Source organism: Gigantopelta aegis, chromosome 3 (genome assembly GCF_016097555.1).
Source record: "Gigantopelta aegis isolate Gae_Host chromosome 3, Gae_host_genome, whole genome shotgun sequence".
NCBI lineage: Eukaryota > Metazoa > Mollusca > Gastropoda > Neomphalida > Peltospiridae > Gigantopelta > Gigantopelta aegis.
The window spans coordinates 17,108,952-17,126,396 of NC_054701.1; the positions used below are offsets into that span (position 1 = coordinate 17,108,952).

Below are 17,445 nucleotides of genomic sequence, written 5' to 3' on the forward strand. Positions count from 1 at the left end.
AATGAGGACTATCATTGCAGTTACTGATTTAGTAACACTGCAACTGTCCCTTTTGTTCGTTTCTCTTTTTAGAGATGGTATAGTTGATAGTGCTTTTAGCATCGATAAGATTGGCTTGACATAAAGTCTGAAAAAATGTAAAACATATTAAACATATTAAATATGAAAAACCCTTTTATCTAAAGGAGGAAAATAAATTTAAAACGAACCAATGGCGGCAAATGTGACAGGCGATATTATTTTTTGTTTTGAACTGTTTATTTACAGTTTGAATGCATATAAAAGAAATATCAAAATATTATAAGTATGTGTCATCAAATAGGAATCCTTTTTTTGTAGATATATTGTTTGATGACTGCGTAATCATCGAAATGTGAATGTTTCAGCCAAATTTAGGCCCATAGATGTTGCAGACTGGCCACCCCCAACCCCTCCCCACACACTTGTTTTGTTAGGGTAAATATTTTCCTTGCTAAAATTTGTGTTAGTTTAAAAGGCAAGACTTCCGATCGTTCCAGCATTCAGTTCATTCAGGGTTAGGGTTAGGGTGATAGTACATGTATTGGCATACATGTCATGGACATGCTGGAACGTTTGGAAGTCCTTTGCAATTTACGATAACAAAATTACAGAATAGCAACATATATCTTGGTAATCCGAGTACTCATCCGTTTGAGGGGCGAGACATAGCCCAGTGATAAAGCATTCGTTTGATGCGTGGTTGGTCCCCGTTGGTGGGCCCATTGGGCTATTTCTTGTTGCAGCATGGCTTGTATATCAAAGGCTGGGGTATGTGCTATCCTGTCTGTGGGATGGTGCATATACTAATTGTAAAATGTAGCGGGTTTCCTCTCCAAGACTGTCAAAATTACCAAATGTTTGACATCCAATAGCCAATGATTAATAAAACAAAGCTCTAGTGGTGTCGTTAAACAAAATAAACTTTTTTTACTCATCCATTTGAGAGCAAGACAGACATTTCAATGGTTATAATTGCTCTTTACACTGATTATTTTCGAGTTTGCTGAAATTAAATATTACACATTAATTAATAATACGCATAAACAGGAAGAAACTTGACTGAACAGGAGGTATGGGGGCCTGCCCCAGAAAGAAAATGTGTTAAGTTTAGGATTAGGGTCAAGAAAATCATACAGTAATGATAGAGTAATTAATTTTGTCTAAAACTTAACTTAAAAAAAAAAAATCTGCAAAAATATTTGGATATGGCTCCATACCCGTTTTACCCTCTGACAGAAACCCTGGTGCTATAGGTTTTTTTGCTGTACTGTATGCGTATTATTGATTTAAATATAAAATATTTGTTATTAGCGAATTTGAAAATTATTAATGTAAAGAAATTTAACTTTAAACATAGGATTATTCTTTTTGTTGGAGTGGAAATCTATGCCTAGTTGATGGTGGGCAAAAATCTAGCATCTGATGGTAGAGATTGATTAAAAAGTGTGCAAATGTCTGTTGAATGGCAGATTTCTACAGGGATTTATCCACCGGCACATTCCCAAAAGCAAATGTCACAGAAAATACCCAATATATATCTTGACTATAAAATAAATTTAAGAACAGTGGTCTTTATTGTATAACTAAATGTGAATTTTGTTTTATTTATTTATTTAATTAAGAACAATTTATTAAAACAAAATGAATATAATTAATTATATGTTTTAAATAACATTACAGATGCATAAATTCCCCAAGTACGACTAAACTCGCATTAATTTTCCCAATCGATTAGCCATGGGACCCTGGTGAAAAATTCTAGATAAATCCCTGCCTGGACTAATCATTTGGGCCAGTAAAATTAGATTTAGAACTAGTTTCTCATTTTCATCCACATGTGATTTTGGCCCTGCATCCAAAAATGTGATTATAATAAACATTGCTTTTTTTTTTTTTTTTAAACCACCCACTGCCCCCAAAATAAAAACCATTGAAAATCCTATAAAACTGCATGTTCATATATATTAAGTGCAAAAGTTAATTTCAGATCCATCAGTGTTTTCTAACCTTGTTTATGGCATCTTTTGTATGTAACCGACTTTGGGGTGATTTTGATGCTTAAAATCCTGTTCATGTGACTTTTCGACAGTGTGTTCAAGGCCTAAACTTCATAAAATACATGTAACTCGATATTTAGTTTTTAGTTTTAACCAGTGCTTATGGTTTAACAATCAGTGGTGAACAATAAACTGCTATCCTGAAAATATGCAGTCAAGCCATTGCTCTTAATGTCAAGTTCACAGTGATTTGAGTAAAATAAATGGTGACATCAGCATTTGGTGAGGCAAGCAGCAATAGTTTTGCTCAAGCAAAATGAGTGAGCAGTTGCACATTTCAAAACATAAATACTGGTTTTAACTATAGGGAACATTTTGTTAAGTATCGCATCATGATTTGCTACACAAGTTTCAGAGATCGCTACACAATTTTAAAACATTAAACAGTAGTTGCCAATCAATTTTCAAGTGACTGGAAATATCGCTAATCAAGATTTTGAAAACAAAATGTTACCTGAACTAATGTAATCATTGTTTTATTTCAGAACCAGGTAGAAGGTGGTCATGTCACGAGGAAAGGATCAGGATGAGGGAAGGTCTCCGGCAGAGAAAAGACGTAAAACTGACGTCAAGATGGGTGAGGGAAGCTTGGACGAGATGTGGGAAGAGTACTCCCAGGCTGACTATGACTACATGGATACCATTGCCTCTCAGATCATAACGCAACCGGCAGGTGAGCTGGAGGGCTCCCACCATGCACCAGTTCCGATTCCGTTATCACAATCAGATACTCTTCCCATCATCGCACCTCAGTTTGTAGCGCCGTTACAACCGACATCATCTTTTCAAAGGTCAAGGTCATCTTCCTCTTCTCAGAATGGACTGACATCTGATACTTCCTCGTCTTCGATTTATCCGAAGTCTGTCGGGAGTAACCGCAGTACCTTATCAGTGACAAGTATTTCCAGTTCGTCAGGCTCGTCAGGTGGACGAGGTTCGGCAGTTCCACGATCCGCTAAGAGGGAAAGCCTCGATAGAGGGACATCTGTTTTGTTGTCAGCAACTCCACACCCGGACTTACATGCACTGCAAACTGAAATAGAACAGCTTCGAGCAGCGGTTGGTCATGCTGGATGTTTAGTATCTTTTGTTGTTGTTTCTCAAAGAAATGTGGGGTACATTGAATTTAGATTTTGTTTCTGCATCAAAATTGATATCTACTCAGTAACATTATAACATAACACAACTATCTGTACGTTTTGATATTTTGGAGCAGAATCAAAATTATTGTCAGTGGTTTGACAAATGTTGTTTGAAAATATATAGACAAATTCAGTGTGTCTTGGTTATAAAAAAGACAACTAACTAACTAACTCTTCTTACTGTTTAGAAATATTAAACATTCCTCTTCTTGAATTAGTTTTGGTTTTATTTTGTGAATTGTTCAGCCTCCAAAAATTGAGATAATGATAGTTTTGCTTGCACATCGCTCGGTCAAAACTAGTTTTGCGTAATCCATTTTTTGTTCACATGTTAAATTTAGGACATCCTTTACGTGGACATGACAGGTTACATAAAAATGAAGTGTGTATCACATACCTAGATGTCTTAGAGTACATATGCACTATTTATGTTTTTGATAATAGCAATCATATCTTGTTTTAGTTACGTTCCAACAAGGATGAAGAATGTGGGAAGGACGGAGAAATCCGAATGTTGCGAGAGAGTCTGAAACGAGCTCAAGAAGAACGTCTCGAACACATTCAGAACGTCCACACCCAGAAGAGTGAGAAGGAGAAATCTCTCCGGACGGACAACGACCGACTTAACACGCAGCTACAGTTCCGAGAGCGCGAGTACCAGGAGCTGCAGGTTAAGTGTCGGCAGATGGAGCAGCGTCTGCACCACATTATGGATCCAGGGGGAGATCACGCCTCCTTACCGGCCAGTCCAGTCTCTAGGAAAGTTGTCGCTTCACACAGGTCGCCACAGTCCACATTCCCCACCGCTAGAACTTTCTTAAGCAGCGAGAAGGGAGAACCATCGTCGGGTTTGATGTCAGATGCTGGTGAGTACAGTGGATGTTTTTATTTCTATCTGCAGTAAAACCACTAAACCATACACCCAAGTAAACAGTCTGGTTTTAAGGGGGATCTGATTTAGAGAATTGTGTTGTGTACTGATATTTAAAAAAGTGACTGAAAAATTTGCACTTTTCAAGGAATTATGGTTTAGAGTTAGCTCTGGATGGTCAGAAAATTTCACCAAATTATCTCAAAAATGCTAAATCTATAGCTATTTTGTAACAAAATAACAATTATTACACACATTTTTTTCGCCAAATTAAAATAAAATTTGCCAGAAGTTCATAACATTCGCAATTGGCGAATTTGGCAAGTGGCAGAGCTAGCCCTGGGTTTACAGAGGGTCCTAGTTTTGATGGTTTTCTCTGTATCTTGTATAGCAATTTATTCCATGATGATGTGAAATACCTTCCCGTATAGCTATACCAGTGGAATGTTGACTTCTGGTAGGGTCACCAAGCTGGAGTGACCAGAGAGTAGGAGGGCTCGAACTTAAGACTTTGTTTCCTACGGCAATTTTGAAATGTTTTCGCCATAGCTGAAATGCTCAATGACAGTAATTTTGAGCCTGCCTACAGAAATTTTTAAATCAGTAACTTTTGCAACAAATATGAAAACCAAAAATAGTCCCTTCAACCAACGGCAATAATATTTATCCGCCAGCTACTGCAATTGCCGTCAGTGCCATCATTAAGTTCGAGCCCTGGAGTAGAGACTAGACTAATATGGATCACTGAAAAATGGATGAGCTGGACTAAATTACTTGTAGTGAGGCATCAGGGTGGAAGAGAGCTGAGTCTTATGTCTTGAATGGGTCTCAACACAAACTAACAGTACCGGAGGAGAATGATCTGGCCTTCGTATAAACTCCTGAAGGAATTTTTTTTTGACCCCTTACCATAGAGAATCTGTGGGATATAGTAACATTTGTTAGAGCCACAGGGTTCCCTATTTGAATGACCAGAGAAGGTCTGAAGTATAGCACCTGACACATATACCCAGTTTTCATTGCTTTTATTTTTATAGCATTAATCTGAACAGATGCATTTATTTTCAAAACATTCTTAAACAAAATCGAACCTATTTGACCATTTTAAAACTTGATCAGTATAGATTGAAGACATATTTTGTAAACATGTGACAAGTGATTTTATACCTGTATGCAAGAAAGCTTTTTTGGCTTTTCAAGGAAAAAGGTTTTGATTTATTCTTTCATTTTTCTTAGAAACTATGACAACAACATTATCTGAAATATGTGGTACTTCTAAAAGAAGAGGAACTCTATCGCTGGACGTTAGACATTCACAAGGTTTTGCACAATTCTCTCTACTTTTGTGCTTAGTATAGCAGACATGATTGTTTTCCATTATAAAACAGATTTCCACTTTTTAAATATTCCGTTACCAATTTTTATTTTACGCTTGTTATAATTTTTAACGAGTGGTCATTCGGAGCACTTTGCCTTAATTTATGGTGTCATAGAAAAACAAAATTCGCCGGGATATACCGAAAAAGTGGAATATTACAATCTGAACTTCTTGACTCTCCTGTATTGTGATTGGCCATTAATATTAATATAAAAAAATAAAAACTGACTTCATATTGGATTCCTTTTATTTTCATAATTTGTATAACCAGTTGGCTTATAAGTATTTTGTGCATGGTCCATTTTCAAACTTTTAAAATGGGGGGCTTACAACGCCCCCCTCCGCCAAACCGCCAACTGGAAAGCCATCTCTCAGTCTGCATTAACATCGCTATGTTCGAGTAAAATCAGTTTGTTGTTTTGGTAAGGTGCACAATCATGTCTGGTATTTGTTACTATCATATTAAAAAATTAACAAACACTTAGGCATTACGGATCATGAATCTTATTGTTTTATATTCATTTTAAAATTCTGTTCAAGACTTGTTTCTGCACACACCCTGACATAATTGCCTTCCAGCTTGAATTTAGTGTTCCATTAATTATTCGTAGAATAGATAGTGCTTATAAATAATTCTCAGATGTTATGAGAGAAGACTTAAACATTTTCTAAATACATTATTACCAAAGGATAACAAAACAGGAATTTATATTTTTTTGTTGACTATTTTCTATAAATAATGTATCATAGTTAACGTAACAATATGAAAACTGTTGATGCCCTTTTCAGGTCACATAACTGGACCTCAGCTTGTGTCAAAGTTAATTCACTCTGACCATGGTTTAACGAAAGAGATGGACGATGAAAGCATTATTGGATTATTACAGACACCATCAACCTCACTAGATCTTCAGTCTTTTATGTTTGAAAGAGACTGTTCTACCCTCCGGTTATCACCTGTTAGAAGTAGGAGGTGGGTAAATAAAAAAAATGTATATATATGCTGAGAATAGCTACATAATGACATATATAAAGTACGAGACCTGTGTATAAAATGTTTGCAGTGTTTCAAAATATTAAACTGAAGTTTTGCAAATACCGTTATTATGTAGAGTTACAGTTTTAAGTTTGACTTTTGTGGGGTTTTAACCCTATTTGACAGAGTTATGGCCCTTGAACTTTAAGACATTGACCTGAAATTTGGTTTATAAATACAGATCAGGTTTATATTTTATGGGGTTTGGCCCCTTTTTGACAGTACAACTGATTGTGAACTATAACTTCACGGTGATGGTATTGATATATTATAGCTCCATGAATATTTGTTGGTTCCGGTAGAGCACATATATTGCTTTCACAGTACTCTCTGAATGCTTGTTAAGTCTTTGTTTTTTATTGTTTCAGAATATCCGATGTGAAAATGAGTCTACAACATGCAGAGAGGTCTGAATCAAAGAGAATTGTTCCACCACATTTCCACATCATGGCAATGAAAGGTCTACAACACTTGCTATCTCAAGCATCTGTCAACTCGTCAGTAACACCAGCCCCAGATAGTGTATCTGTAGACTCGGCAGCCTCATCTACTGGCAGTCTCAATGGCCCAGTACTTATTTTACCTTTGTTGAACTGCTATCTGTCTCACTATATTGTCCTGTTGAACAAATCCACAACAGAGAATGTTGTGACAAGTCCGTCAAGTTCGACAGGATCGTTACGGACGTACAGTTCCGAGAGTCCGAGTTCTCTGGAGTCTCTCACAAGTTCTCTGTCTCAGTTGTTGATGGACGGACAGCGGTGTGCTAACACCCTGGAGAGTTACTGTCTGGCTTCACTGACGACTCTGTGCAAGCTTGTGTCGTTCAGTTCCGCTGTGCGACTGTTCATGCTTACAGGAACAAGTGGGCTGTGTAGATCGAATGAAGCAAAACCCAGTCACAAGGAGTCGGTGGACAAGGTATGTATCATTAACAGATGATTTAAGTTTATTAGATATGTATTGATACATTTCCGCAAAATGTACTGTAATGTTTTGGTAAGGGCGTTTACTTAGAAACTGAACAATGTGATGCTGGTGGTAAGACTCTGGGATGTGAAACCTTCATGTGTTGCAGATACCAACGATTGTTTGCAAAATGTATTCATTAGCGAACATGCACTAAGTATAAGAAACAACATCGTATTCTTGAGAAAAAAACCCCATCACAATATTAATTTGGTTTACAGTAATAGACATCTAATACTAATAGGTGTGGTGTTCTGTGATGTCATTAAAGGAAAGGACAATTAAGGCATTTAGCCTGGTATGCATATTCAACAATATATAACGCACATTATTGTTTAATATCAACAAGTATAATCGTATAGTTCATTAATAAAACGCTTAAATGTGACAGCTATTATATATAATGGGTGCAGCCATTTTGTACCATCCCAGTGAATACGCCCTGTGGCGAGCTGGTGGTTACATAATACCTAACGTGTCACGTCAGGAATTAGTCTTCGAAATGAAGAAACAAAACATACCTGATTTTTTGCAGATGCATTGCAATGTTCTGTAATAATATCCATCCCAGTAAGCCGGCAACATAATACAGTTATTTCGACACTTTGACAATGGTGGCTTATTTTGTATTAAAAAATAATATATACTTGTTTTGTACATAAATTAACCCATGTGCTGAAATAATCGGAGTGTGTTCTTGGTTAATTGGTCTTTTCTTTCCGTGGCCTGTACCTGTGATTCCTGTACCTGTATATTTAGACGGTCCCCAGACACTGTGTCTAGACACACTAAATAAGACGTGCCTCTTTTATTAAGATCACAAGGTATTGTCTGTTAGCCGCGCGGACGCCCCTCAAATCGTAATGGACATTATCACTTTATTACTGTAAGTAATTCTGTAAAACCCTTGATTAAGTAGACTTTCCCATCTAAAATCACAAAACTGACCAATTATGTAGTCCCAAAGAAAAGAAAATTATCACTTCGGTATTGTGAGTGGTTGTTTTTGCTCGGACATACCCTACCAATAGGCCTAATAATAAGCATTTTTTCTTTGGATTTTTTAAAAGAGAAAAATACTATAACTCCATTTCGTTCTATCGATGCAAATTGAAATATATTTAGTTAAATAGTTTATTATACTATCAAGTCATTTATGTTGTTTTACAAAACAGGTTGATGAAAGCGAAGCAGCTTGTAAATTAGAGCGTTTCTTTACACTGTGACGGAGCTGACGTCACTTCGCCCCAAGCTATACCACCGGATGTCACAAAAATGAAACAAAATGGCTGCCCCCAGTTAGAAGGAATAATCATGTTTTTTTATTAATTCTAAAATTACGCGTTTTTCATTTGTTAAAGTGTCAGTATGTGTTTTTGGTTCGGGTATGCATCTTTCCAACACAAGGCTCTTATTTGAGTTTACCCTCCCTTTAAACTTTCTGTTAGTCTGTTTCCTTCATATAGACAGATCAGTGATAGAAATAAGCATAATTTTTTATTTGTCCACCGGACATGTACATCAAGAAATTTACTTGTCCTGGAATATTTTCACATATCCAAATAAATATTTTGTTTTATTCAAGTACAAGGACCGTAAATTTGATTGCTCAAAATTAAACTGCATTGGAAAATTTTTACTTACAAGTCCACTGGATAACCATTAGGGTACATTTTTCTTGTCCGAGCAGATTTTCACTTGTCAGGACAAACGGACAAGTGCTTATTTCAAATACCTTATTGTGATATGATCTGGGCTACACATTAACTTTGTACATAATCTTGTTATTAGCTTATTATATTCAAGTAGCTGTCTTTTGCACACTCATGGACAAAGAAAAAATCACGTTATGGTAAAAGGAATTATTTTTATTCACCATGTCTATGTGTTTGTATATTGATGTGATACACTATTATATAACAGGGTCAGGGTGTTTCCATGGAGACTGACTTTAGCAGTGTGTCGTCAGGTGAAAGCTTGTTCTCTTGTGGTTCCAGTGTTTTTGCTGACCAGCTTGAAGAAATCAACCTCCTCGATAAGGTTCTCCGATTGGCCAACCCAGGTCAAGGCCAAGAGGTAATGCTGAAATTATTATTCAGTGTTCAGTGTTTTTGCAACTGTCATATCAGTAATCCGGATATGGTAATGAAGTTTAACAGTCTTTTGGTGGTTGTTGATAGGTCCCTAAATTTGTCAGATTTCTTTTAGATGTGGACAGATTTGTTAAATGTGCTCCATACTTTGTTGTTCAGTACACTTTCACATTGGACTATCTCTGCAAAGTTTATTTTAGTGCTAAAATTATAGCTGTATAGAAACAATATTCAATTATCTTATGATTGTAGTATTTCTGGAAAGGACTGCAATACATGTGCATGCTTATTAATAAATAAAGGTGGGGTGAGAAAGATTTTAAAGTCAGACACGCTATGTTGTATATTAAAAGCACATTACTAGGAACAGAATGTCAAGTTAATGGGTAATTACATAATAAATAAGTTTTAGAATTAAAACATCTTGCAAATAGGGAAAGAACACTTGATGTCTGGATTTCAGGGCTCGAAATTAAGAGTTTATTACCCATTGTAGTTTTAAATGCTCACCCGCAACAATTTTGAGCCCATCTACAGCAATTTTAAACCAGTAATGTTTTAATGAAATAAACATAACTAATAAGCAATAAATATCCCCAAACTGAAAGCAATATATTTTTTTCCAGTGGAAATAAACTGCCATCAGTAAAACCCCTGACCTATGGCAGTTTATATCGCAGCCATGGCAAATGCTGTTATTATGTTTGTCATTTTAGAACTGCCTGGAAATAGTTTTTAGTTGAAAAACTCTGTTACCTCACTACTTTTTAACACTCTTTAAAGTTTTTCTAGAATTATTTTCTTATTTCATTTCCACCCTTGATTATCATCTCCATAATGCAGTCAAGTGATCTGCACAAGAATGTATTGTAATATGCTGTTGTATTCTTTCAGACTTGTACCTGCAATCCGCATGTAGTGGAAGGAGCTCTAAATGTAATGTCAGCACTTGCTAGTCCGAAACTGGAACCTCACTGTGACAGGTATTTCAATATATTATCAAGAAATTATTCAAATTCTGCATGTTTATAACTAGTACTTTCTATTTCAAAACATAATTTGAGTATGCTCTACATAACCTTGAATGCTCAGTCGTGTCAAATGTTAAAGCTTAAGTGTTTGATGGTACTAATGTTAACTATGGTTCATTTTTAAGTGCAGTAAATAGATGTTGTTAGTTACTAAGGCTACATGTATTTGGTTACACATATTATTACTGAAGAATTGTGTTTTATTTGCAACAATAGAATTTGATTATTTATTTGTGTTCAAAGTTTGAAGGGGTGGGATGTAGCCCAGTGGTAAAGTGCTCGGATGATGCACGGTTGGTCTGGGATCAATTCCTGTCAGTGGTCCCATTGGGCTATTTTTCATTCCAGCCAGTGCATCACGACTGGCATATCAAAAGCTGTGGTATGTACTACTCTGTCTGTGGGATGGTGCATATAAAAGATCCCTTGCTGCTAATCGAAAAGAGTAGCCCACGAAGTGGCAACAGTGGGTTTCCTCTCTCAATATCTGTGTGGTCCTTAACCATATGTCCGACGCCATATAACCGTAAATAAAATGTGTTGAGTGCGTCGTTAAATAAAACATTCCTTCCTTCTCTCAATATCTGTGTGGTCCTTAACCATATGTCCGTCGGCATATAAATGTAAATGAAATGTGTTGAGTGCATCGTTACATAAAACATTTCCTTCCTTCAAAGGTTGAAATTGGTTGTCACTCAGGGTGTGATTAGCAACTGTCTTGACTGTGAGGTGTTTCCATCCATCATACTGGCTGGAGTGAAGCTGGTGTGTCGTCTGTGTCACTGCCCCATTATTGCTTCATCACTCTGTACTACTTCAGGTACTGTTATGTTTTTAAACTGGTGGAATACACTTTAAACTTGTCTCATTATATACTTACCTGAAAAACATAAACTGCATTAAAAAAAAAATATGGGTAAAAAATATTCATATAAATATAAGACTCAACACGACACAATTGAATATTTTGTGCCTGTGTAAGAATGTAATTTTTCAGTTGTTTATTTGACTTCAGCTCTTTTACTTTAGGAAAAAGTATAGTGGATTTGATCTAAAATGCTGGTTAGTAACCATTATTTGATCTGTGAATTATTGTAATATTAAAAAAACCCAATGTTTTCTTCAATTTGTTATTAATATTTTTCATTTGTATCCCTGTTTTTAGTTTTAGTTTTAATTTAAGTATTAAAACACATGATTTTATTACAGATAACTGTCCATTACTGACCATGTACCTTCTAAGTATAAAAAGCTTTGAACAAGCAGATGCTGTCATAAAAATTTCTATATATAAAGAGGTAAATGAAATTTTATTATCTCCCTCTGTATTATACTTTACTACTTATTGCATAAATCCACTTATCTGGTTGTTTATATCAATTGTCGATGAAAGGGAGAAGTTGTTTCCTGCTTGTTTCAAAATAAGTAAAGTTTGGTTTCATTAACAACACCACCAGAGCACATTGATTTATTAATTATTGTCTAAAGGATGTCAAACATTTGATAATTCTGACATATAGTCTCAGTGGAAACTTGCTGCATTTTTCAGTTAGCAGAATTTGTATAAAATCCACTAGCCATGGGATCAGTGATTTGAAACATTTACTAGCCGCGATTAAAAATTAACTAGCCCTACTTTACTTTAAGTGAATATTATTTTACTAATAGTAATAATGGGATATATCACCTAAAGAGGGAGATAGAGCTTACAAACACAGAGTTGGGGTGGGGTCAGAATATTCATATTAACAAAATAAACTTAAATGCAGCATTTGACACATCTGTTTCTCTAGCCATCGGGCATGGCAATAGTAGTTATTTACTAGCACATCACTAGCCATGGGAGTGTGGCTACCATAATCTAGAAACCCTGATTTTCATCAAGAAAATAGATGAGACTGATACTGTGAATACATCAAATGTGTTCAGACACAGGTTTTATAATTTCTTCTATAAAATAACCCCACATAGAGTAAAACATATTTTTTAATTGTCAGTCTGTCTGTCTGCCTGTCTCTCTCTCCCTCTCTCTTTACCGGCCTCGGTGGCGTCGTGGTTAGGCCATCGGTCAACAGGCTGGTAGGTACTGGGTTCGGATCTCAGTCGAGGCATGAGATTTTTAATCCAGATACCGACTCCAAACCCTGAGTGAGTGCTCCGCAAGGCTCAATGGTGTAAACCACTTGCACTGACCGGTTCAACAAAGGCCATGGTTTGTGCTATCCTGCCTGTGGGAAGTGCAAATAAAAGATCCCTTGCTGCTAATCGGAAAGAGTGCCAACAGTGGTTTCCTCTCAAAATCTGTGTGGTCCTTAACCATATAACCGTAAATAAAATTTGTTGAGTGCGTCGTTAAATAAAACATTTCTTTCTTTCTCTCTCTCACATTCATCCTTCTAAGCAAAGTAAAACACAACTGACTGACTAAACTATTTTCTTGTTATTATAAACATTATTTTTAAAGGGTTAAAGAAAACAGGAAAAGCTAACAGTTTATTTTATTTTTTTCCCAGGTGATCATGTGTATCTGCAATATTGTGTCCAGCCAGGGAGGAGGCTTAGGAATTCTGCTGGATACAGACTGTCAGTGCAGTGTTGAAGTAAATCATTTATTTTGTCAACAAATTTGTCTGTGCCACATTACTTATCTGCTCATAAAATTTAAAACTTAAATGTTAATGCAGACATTGCTATCAAAACAATTTAGTCGACTAGTTAAGTCTTAGATTATGTTGAAGTCCTTTAAGATATTACCATATTGAACATTGCTATAATTTATTTAATTATTTTCTAGTTTTTTTTCTTCTTCTTTAAATCACATGCTAAGGTGAGCTAAAAATTACTGTCCTTGAATTAGTCTCGGAGAAGTGATTGGGAGCCAGTTTAACAGCTCCCCATAAATGGGAAGTTCTGGTTACTGTTAAATGTTTGGCCTGTCTAATTCAAAACCTCCAGTGTCATTCCTTGACAGTAGTTGAATGAATTATATTGAAACTTGAAATGTAAGATTCCTTGCACTCGATCACCAAATGTAGTTGGTTAATCCAATTTAAAGAGATGTTAGTTTGTCAGATCAGTACTACTACCACTGTTGTTGTGTTTAGTAGTTCCCTACTGGTACAACCGGACGGGACTATAGGTTTCATCTCCGTCCTTCTGTAAGTCAGTCCCACATATAGTTTTCCGAATGTTTGTTTGTTTCACAATGGGTACAGCTTTATCATGTACTATTACAGATCAAGTTTAACTTTCATGACAATATACCCATTTTTGACAGAGTTATGGCCCTTGAACTTAGGCGATACGGAATTTTTTTTCCCCAGACTTTTTCACTCAATGCCTCAAAATATTGAGCAGAATTTTTTTGTATGGCTTTGCAATGTACCGTATATCGCTGTGTATTAGCCGACTCCATGCATTAGCCGACCCCCTAGTTTCACCCTCCAAATCGGCTTTAAAATTATAGACCTTATATAAGCCGACCCCCCTATATAAAACTAACCAAGTCAGATGTCTGTGTGGTCTACAAAATGACAAAGTACATCTGCTTTCAAACGTCATTTGTCACAGCAAACTTATCCGGAAGCAGTAGCCGATTTCTATTTATAGAAACGGTGTCCGGTTAATTTATTTCTCGTAAAATATAAGTACCAAGATAGTGAAATATACCTAAACATTCTTGATTGCAGCCACACGTTAAAAACACAGTGACTGTTTGCATTGTTGATTGTGCTAAACGGTCTTTTCATTACTAGTCGGCTATACCCTACCATACCCAACCACCTGTGTCGATTAATCCCAAGCCGACAAACAAAACAAATGAAGCTGGAACAATTAACATGTTCACCGGTTTAGTAAGCAGTTTTGTAATGACACGTGACCTGCGAAGTTTTCCGAAATTGTTTTGATTGGTCACCATTTATTGTTGTTTAAACAGATAAATATTACTCAATAACTTTTAAAGACCAACATTTATTAAAGATGAACATATATATACAATTTTAATATCTTTTATTTGTAATAGCTTGTGTTAAAATGCAATAATTAAACCTTTATGAAAGCGGCAGAGCACAATAATGACAACAGATCGAGTCGAGCCGTGATGTCACTATTTTAACTTTGCATTTCCAATAAAATGTTGACTCCTTAGATAAGCCTTTAAAAAGAAAAATTGGGCCTGGTAGGGGACATACTTGTTTACCAATATATCTTAGTGTTACAGATTATCCAGTTGGTAATCAGTATCTTATGCAGTGTGTTAGATCAGTACCAGTCTTGTTGTGTTTATTTTATAACAAATATTTCTTTGTGTTACAGGTTATCCGGTCGGTAATCACTATGCTGTGCAGTGTGTTAGATCAGTACCAGTGTTGTAGTTGTGACGACGACCTGTCGTTGCTCTGTCGTGGCTTGATGTTGTTACACCGGATCTCACAACATGACGGTCAGTTCACGGACAAACACCAGGAGGTGCAGCATGCCTACGTACATCTCATATGTGGGTTGACCTCTCTGCTCAAACACAACACAAAACTCTACGATAATGAATGTAAGTAGTTTGACATTCCTCCAACTAGATTTGATTCCCATCTGACCGAATCCATCGAGCTCTCTCTTGTGCAGGGCAAGATGTAGCTTGGTGGTAAAGCATTTGCCTGATGCACGGTCAGTCTAGGATCATTGGGCCATTTCTGGTTCTAGGCAGTGCATGACTGGTGTATCAAAGGCCATAGTATGTGATATCCTGTCTGTGGGATAGTGCATATAAAAGATCCTTTGCTACTAATAGTAAAGTGTAGCAGGTTTTCTCTCCAAGACTCAAAATTACCAATGTTTAAACAAAACAAACTTTTAACGGTCTTGTGCAGATTTAGATTTGTCAGACCATACTTGGGAGTGGCAGTCCCCATAGAGACAAAATAGGATATATTGTCATACGCAGTAACAGTCCTGTAGACAAAGCACCAATACTCCCACAACGTATCAAAGGTGACAAGTGCTGTCCAATCTGGGAAATGAATAAGATCATTTTCTGCTAATGGAAAAATGTAGCGAGTTTTCTTTGAAGACTGTCAGAATTGCCAAATGTTTGACAACAGGTGATTAATAAATCAATGTGCTCTAGTGTTGTCATTAAACAAAACAATATTTTAACGGTCAGTGATGCATTGGTGCAGTCATGGCCAATCCACAAGTACTCTTTTGACTGCTTCTGTCATGGCCAATTCAGCAGTCCTCTTGACTACCATTTATAAGATGCCATTTTGATATTTGTTTTGTTCAGATTTCTTTAAAATTGGGCAAATGTTTGTTGCAAAAACATGTCATCACATTTTCATTTGTTTCTGTGTTAAAGACATCATTTCATGTTTTTAGTCCCCCGTCAGTCCAGCTTTTATATTTGACATGGTTGTTCACAAACTAATAGTCTTTTCATTTCCACCATAAATTAAAAAAATTGGGTGTTAGTTGGATCCTTGTAAAGCAGTAGTTTGTTTATTTTCAGTGTCGGCCTTGGCAGATTTATGGGATTTTCCACAAGATGATTATGAACTAAACCAAGACAGTGAAGAGGACGGTATGGAAACAGATGCTGGTAGCTAACAGTATCATATTTATTGAATGAATTCTCATGGACATATACTTGAATTGGACATGAAACGAAAAAAAGTAACAACACTTGTTTGTTCTTTGGATCATTGGATGCATGCATGGGAATGGATGGAGGGGCCTTGCCCACATAGATTGCTAAAAAAAATACAGTTTGCAGAACCACCTGATGCTCTGTGAAAGTTGACCCAACAGAAAGAGCATGGGGAATTTCAGTTGCAAAGCAAGTGAATACATGTTCCGCATTCAGCACATTTTTAAACTACAACTATTTGGTGTCTTAACATAATTTCCACATTTGATTGGGAGAGGAAATGCGCTGTCACCACTTCTATCAAAAAAACGAGGAATCTTTTATGCACGTTCCCACAGACGGGATAGTACATACCTTTGATCTATAAATATGCATTTGCCATATGGATGCTCAAAGAGCAGGATGCTTCTGAATTGTTCAGCAATGCAGTGCATTAAATGAATTGGCTTTTGAAAAATCTGAAAATTGCAATAATTAGAGCAAATCTGGTTTTGCATAACCCATTTTTCGTAAGCACATTATAATTAAATATTATTTACATGGTCATAATGGGTTATGCAGAAATGAAATGGGTTACTTGAATTTGTTTTGTGTAACACAAACAATTTTTGCCAATTTTCACTTCTTGGAGGCCTGTGGAAGACTGCTAGGTGTGTGTGAAACTGTCCATTAAAAACTAATAATTTATTGTATGAATTTGTGATATAGAGAACTTCAACGAGTCAAATGCTTAAGATAATCAGGAATAATCTTTGAGCTGTCCCAGAATTGATCAGATGGGCATCATAATTATTTGATTCCTAGTGGGTTTGCTGCAGTTGTTTCTCTATAAATTTGTGTTTTTAAAAATGTATTTGGGGTGGCAAGCATCCAAAAGTGTTATCTTCCATTTCCCCCATTGTGATCAATTCTGGAACAACTGTTTGTGGGACAAGTCCTACTGAACTCTTGAGAAATTATTTTAAATTTGTAATTTACAATTCTAATTTATTGAATATATCGGGTTACATGTAAATATTTTATTCAGTTGTACAGTGTTATGGAGTACCAAATGTGATTTAGTGTTATATTAATCTTTGTTATGTGTATATATATATATATATGTAATAAACCATGCAATGTCACACAACTATAATGATAAATCTTGTTGGGTTTTTTTTCAACCATTTTGTTTTATTCATATGCATATTTTATACATGTACT

The 17,445-nt window shown here is 36.0% G+C and overlaps 1 protein-coding gene across 2 annotated transcripts; it reads left to right on the top strand.

Moving 5' to 3' along the window:
- Positions 1–198: 198 nt before the first annotated feature.
- LOC121367608 (ATR-interacting protein-like) lies at positions 199–17,384 on the top strand. Of its 2 annotated transcripts, XM_041491882.1 has the most exons (13): positions 199–304; positions 2,564–3,137; positions 3,684–4,086; positions 5,328–5,411; positions 6,259–6,442; positions 6,874–7,426; positions 9,398–9,550; positions 10,462–10,550; positions 11,276–11,418; positions 11,808–11,896; positions 13,112–13,198; positions 14,916–15,147; positions 16,105–17,384. In XM_041491882.1, exons 2-13 carry the CDS (start codon positions 2,583–2,585, stop codon positions 16,200–16,202), a joined length of 2,670 nt encoding a protein of 889 aa, XP_041347816.1. In that variant the 5' UTR covers positions 199–304; positions 2,564–2,582; the 3' UTR covers positions 16,203–17,384. The 2 variants fall into 2 exon arrangements, with proteins under 2 accessions (XP_041347816.1, XP_041347817.1); XM_041491883.1 differs by lacking the exon at positions 199–304 and having other exon boundaries at positions 3,011–3,153.
- The last annotated feature ends 61 nt before the right edge of the window (positions 17,385–17,445 follow it).

Bases quoted from the DNA above. Each gene is read 5' to 3' on its own strand.
- LOC121367608 (XM_041491882.1), top strand. From the start codon at position 2,583: ATGTCACGAGGAAAGGATCAGGATGAGGGAAGGTCTCCGGCAGAGAAA. The intron at 4,087-5,327 runs GTGAGTACAGTG...CATTTTTCTTAG, and splicing joins GGGTTTGATGTCAGATGCTG to AAACTATGACAACAACATTA. The intron at 11,897-13,111 runs GTAAATGAAATT...TTTTTTTCCCAG, and splicing joins AAATTTCTATATATAAAGAG to GTGATCATGTGTATCTGCAA.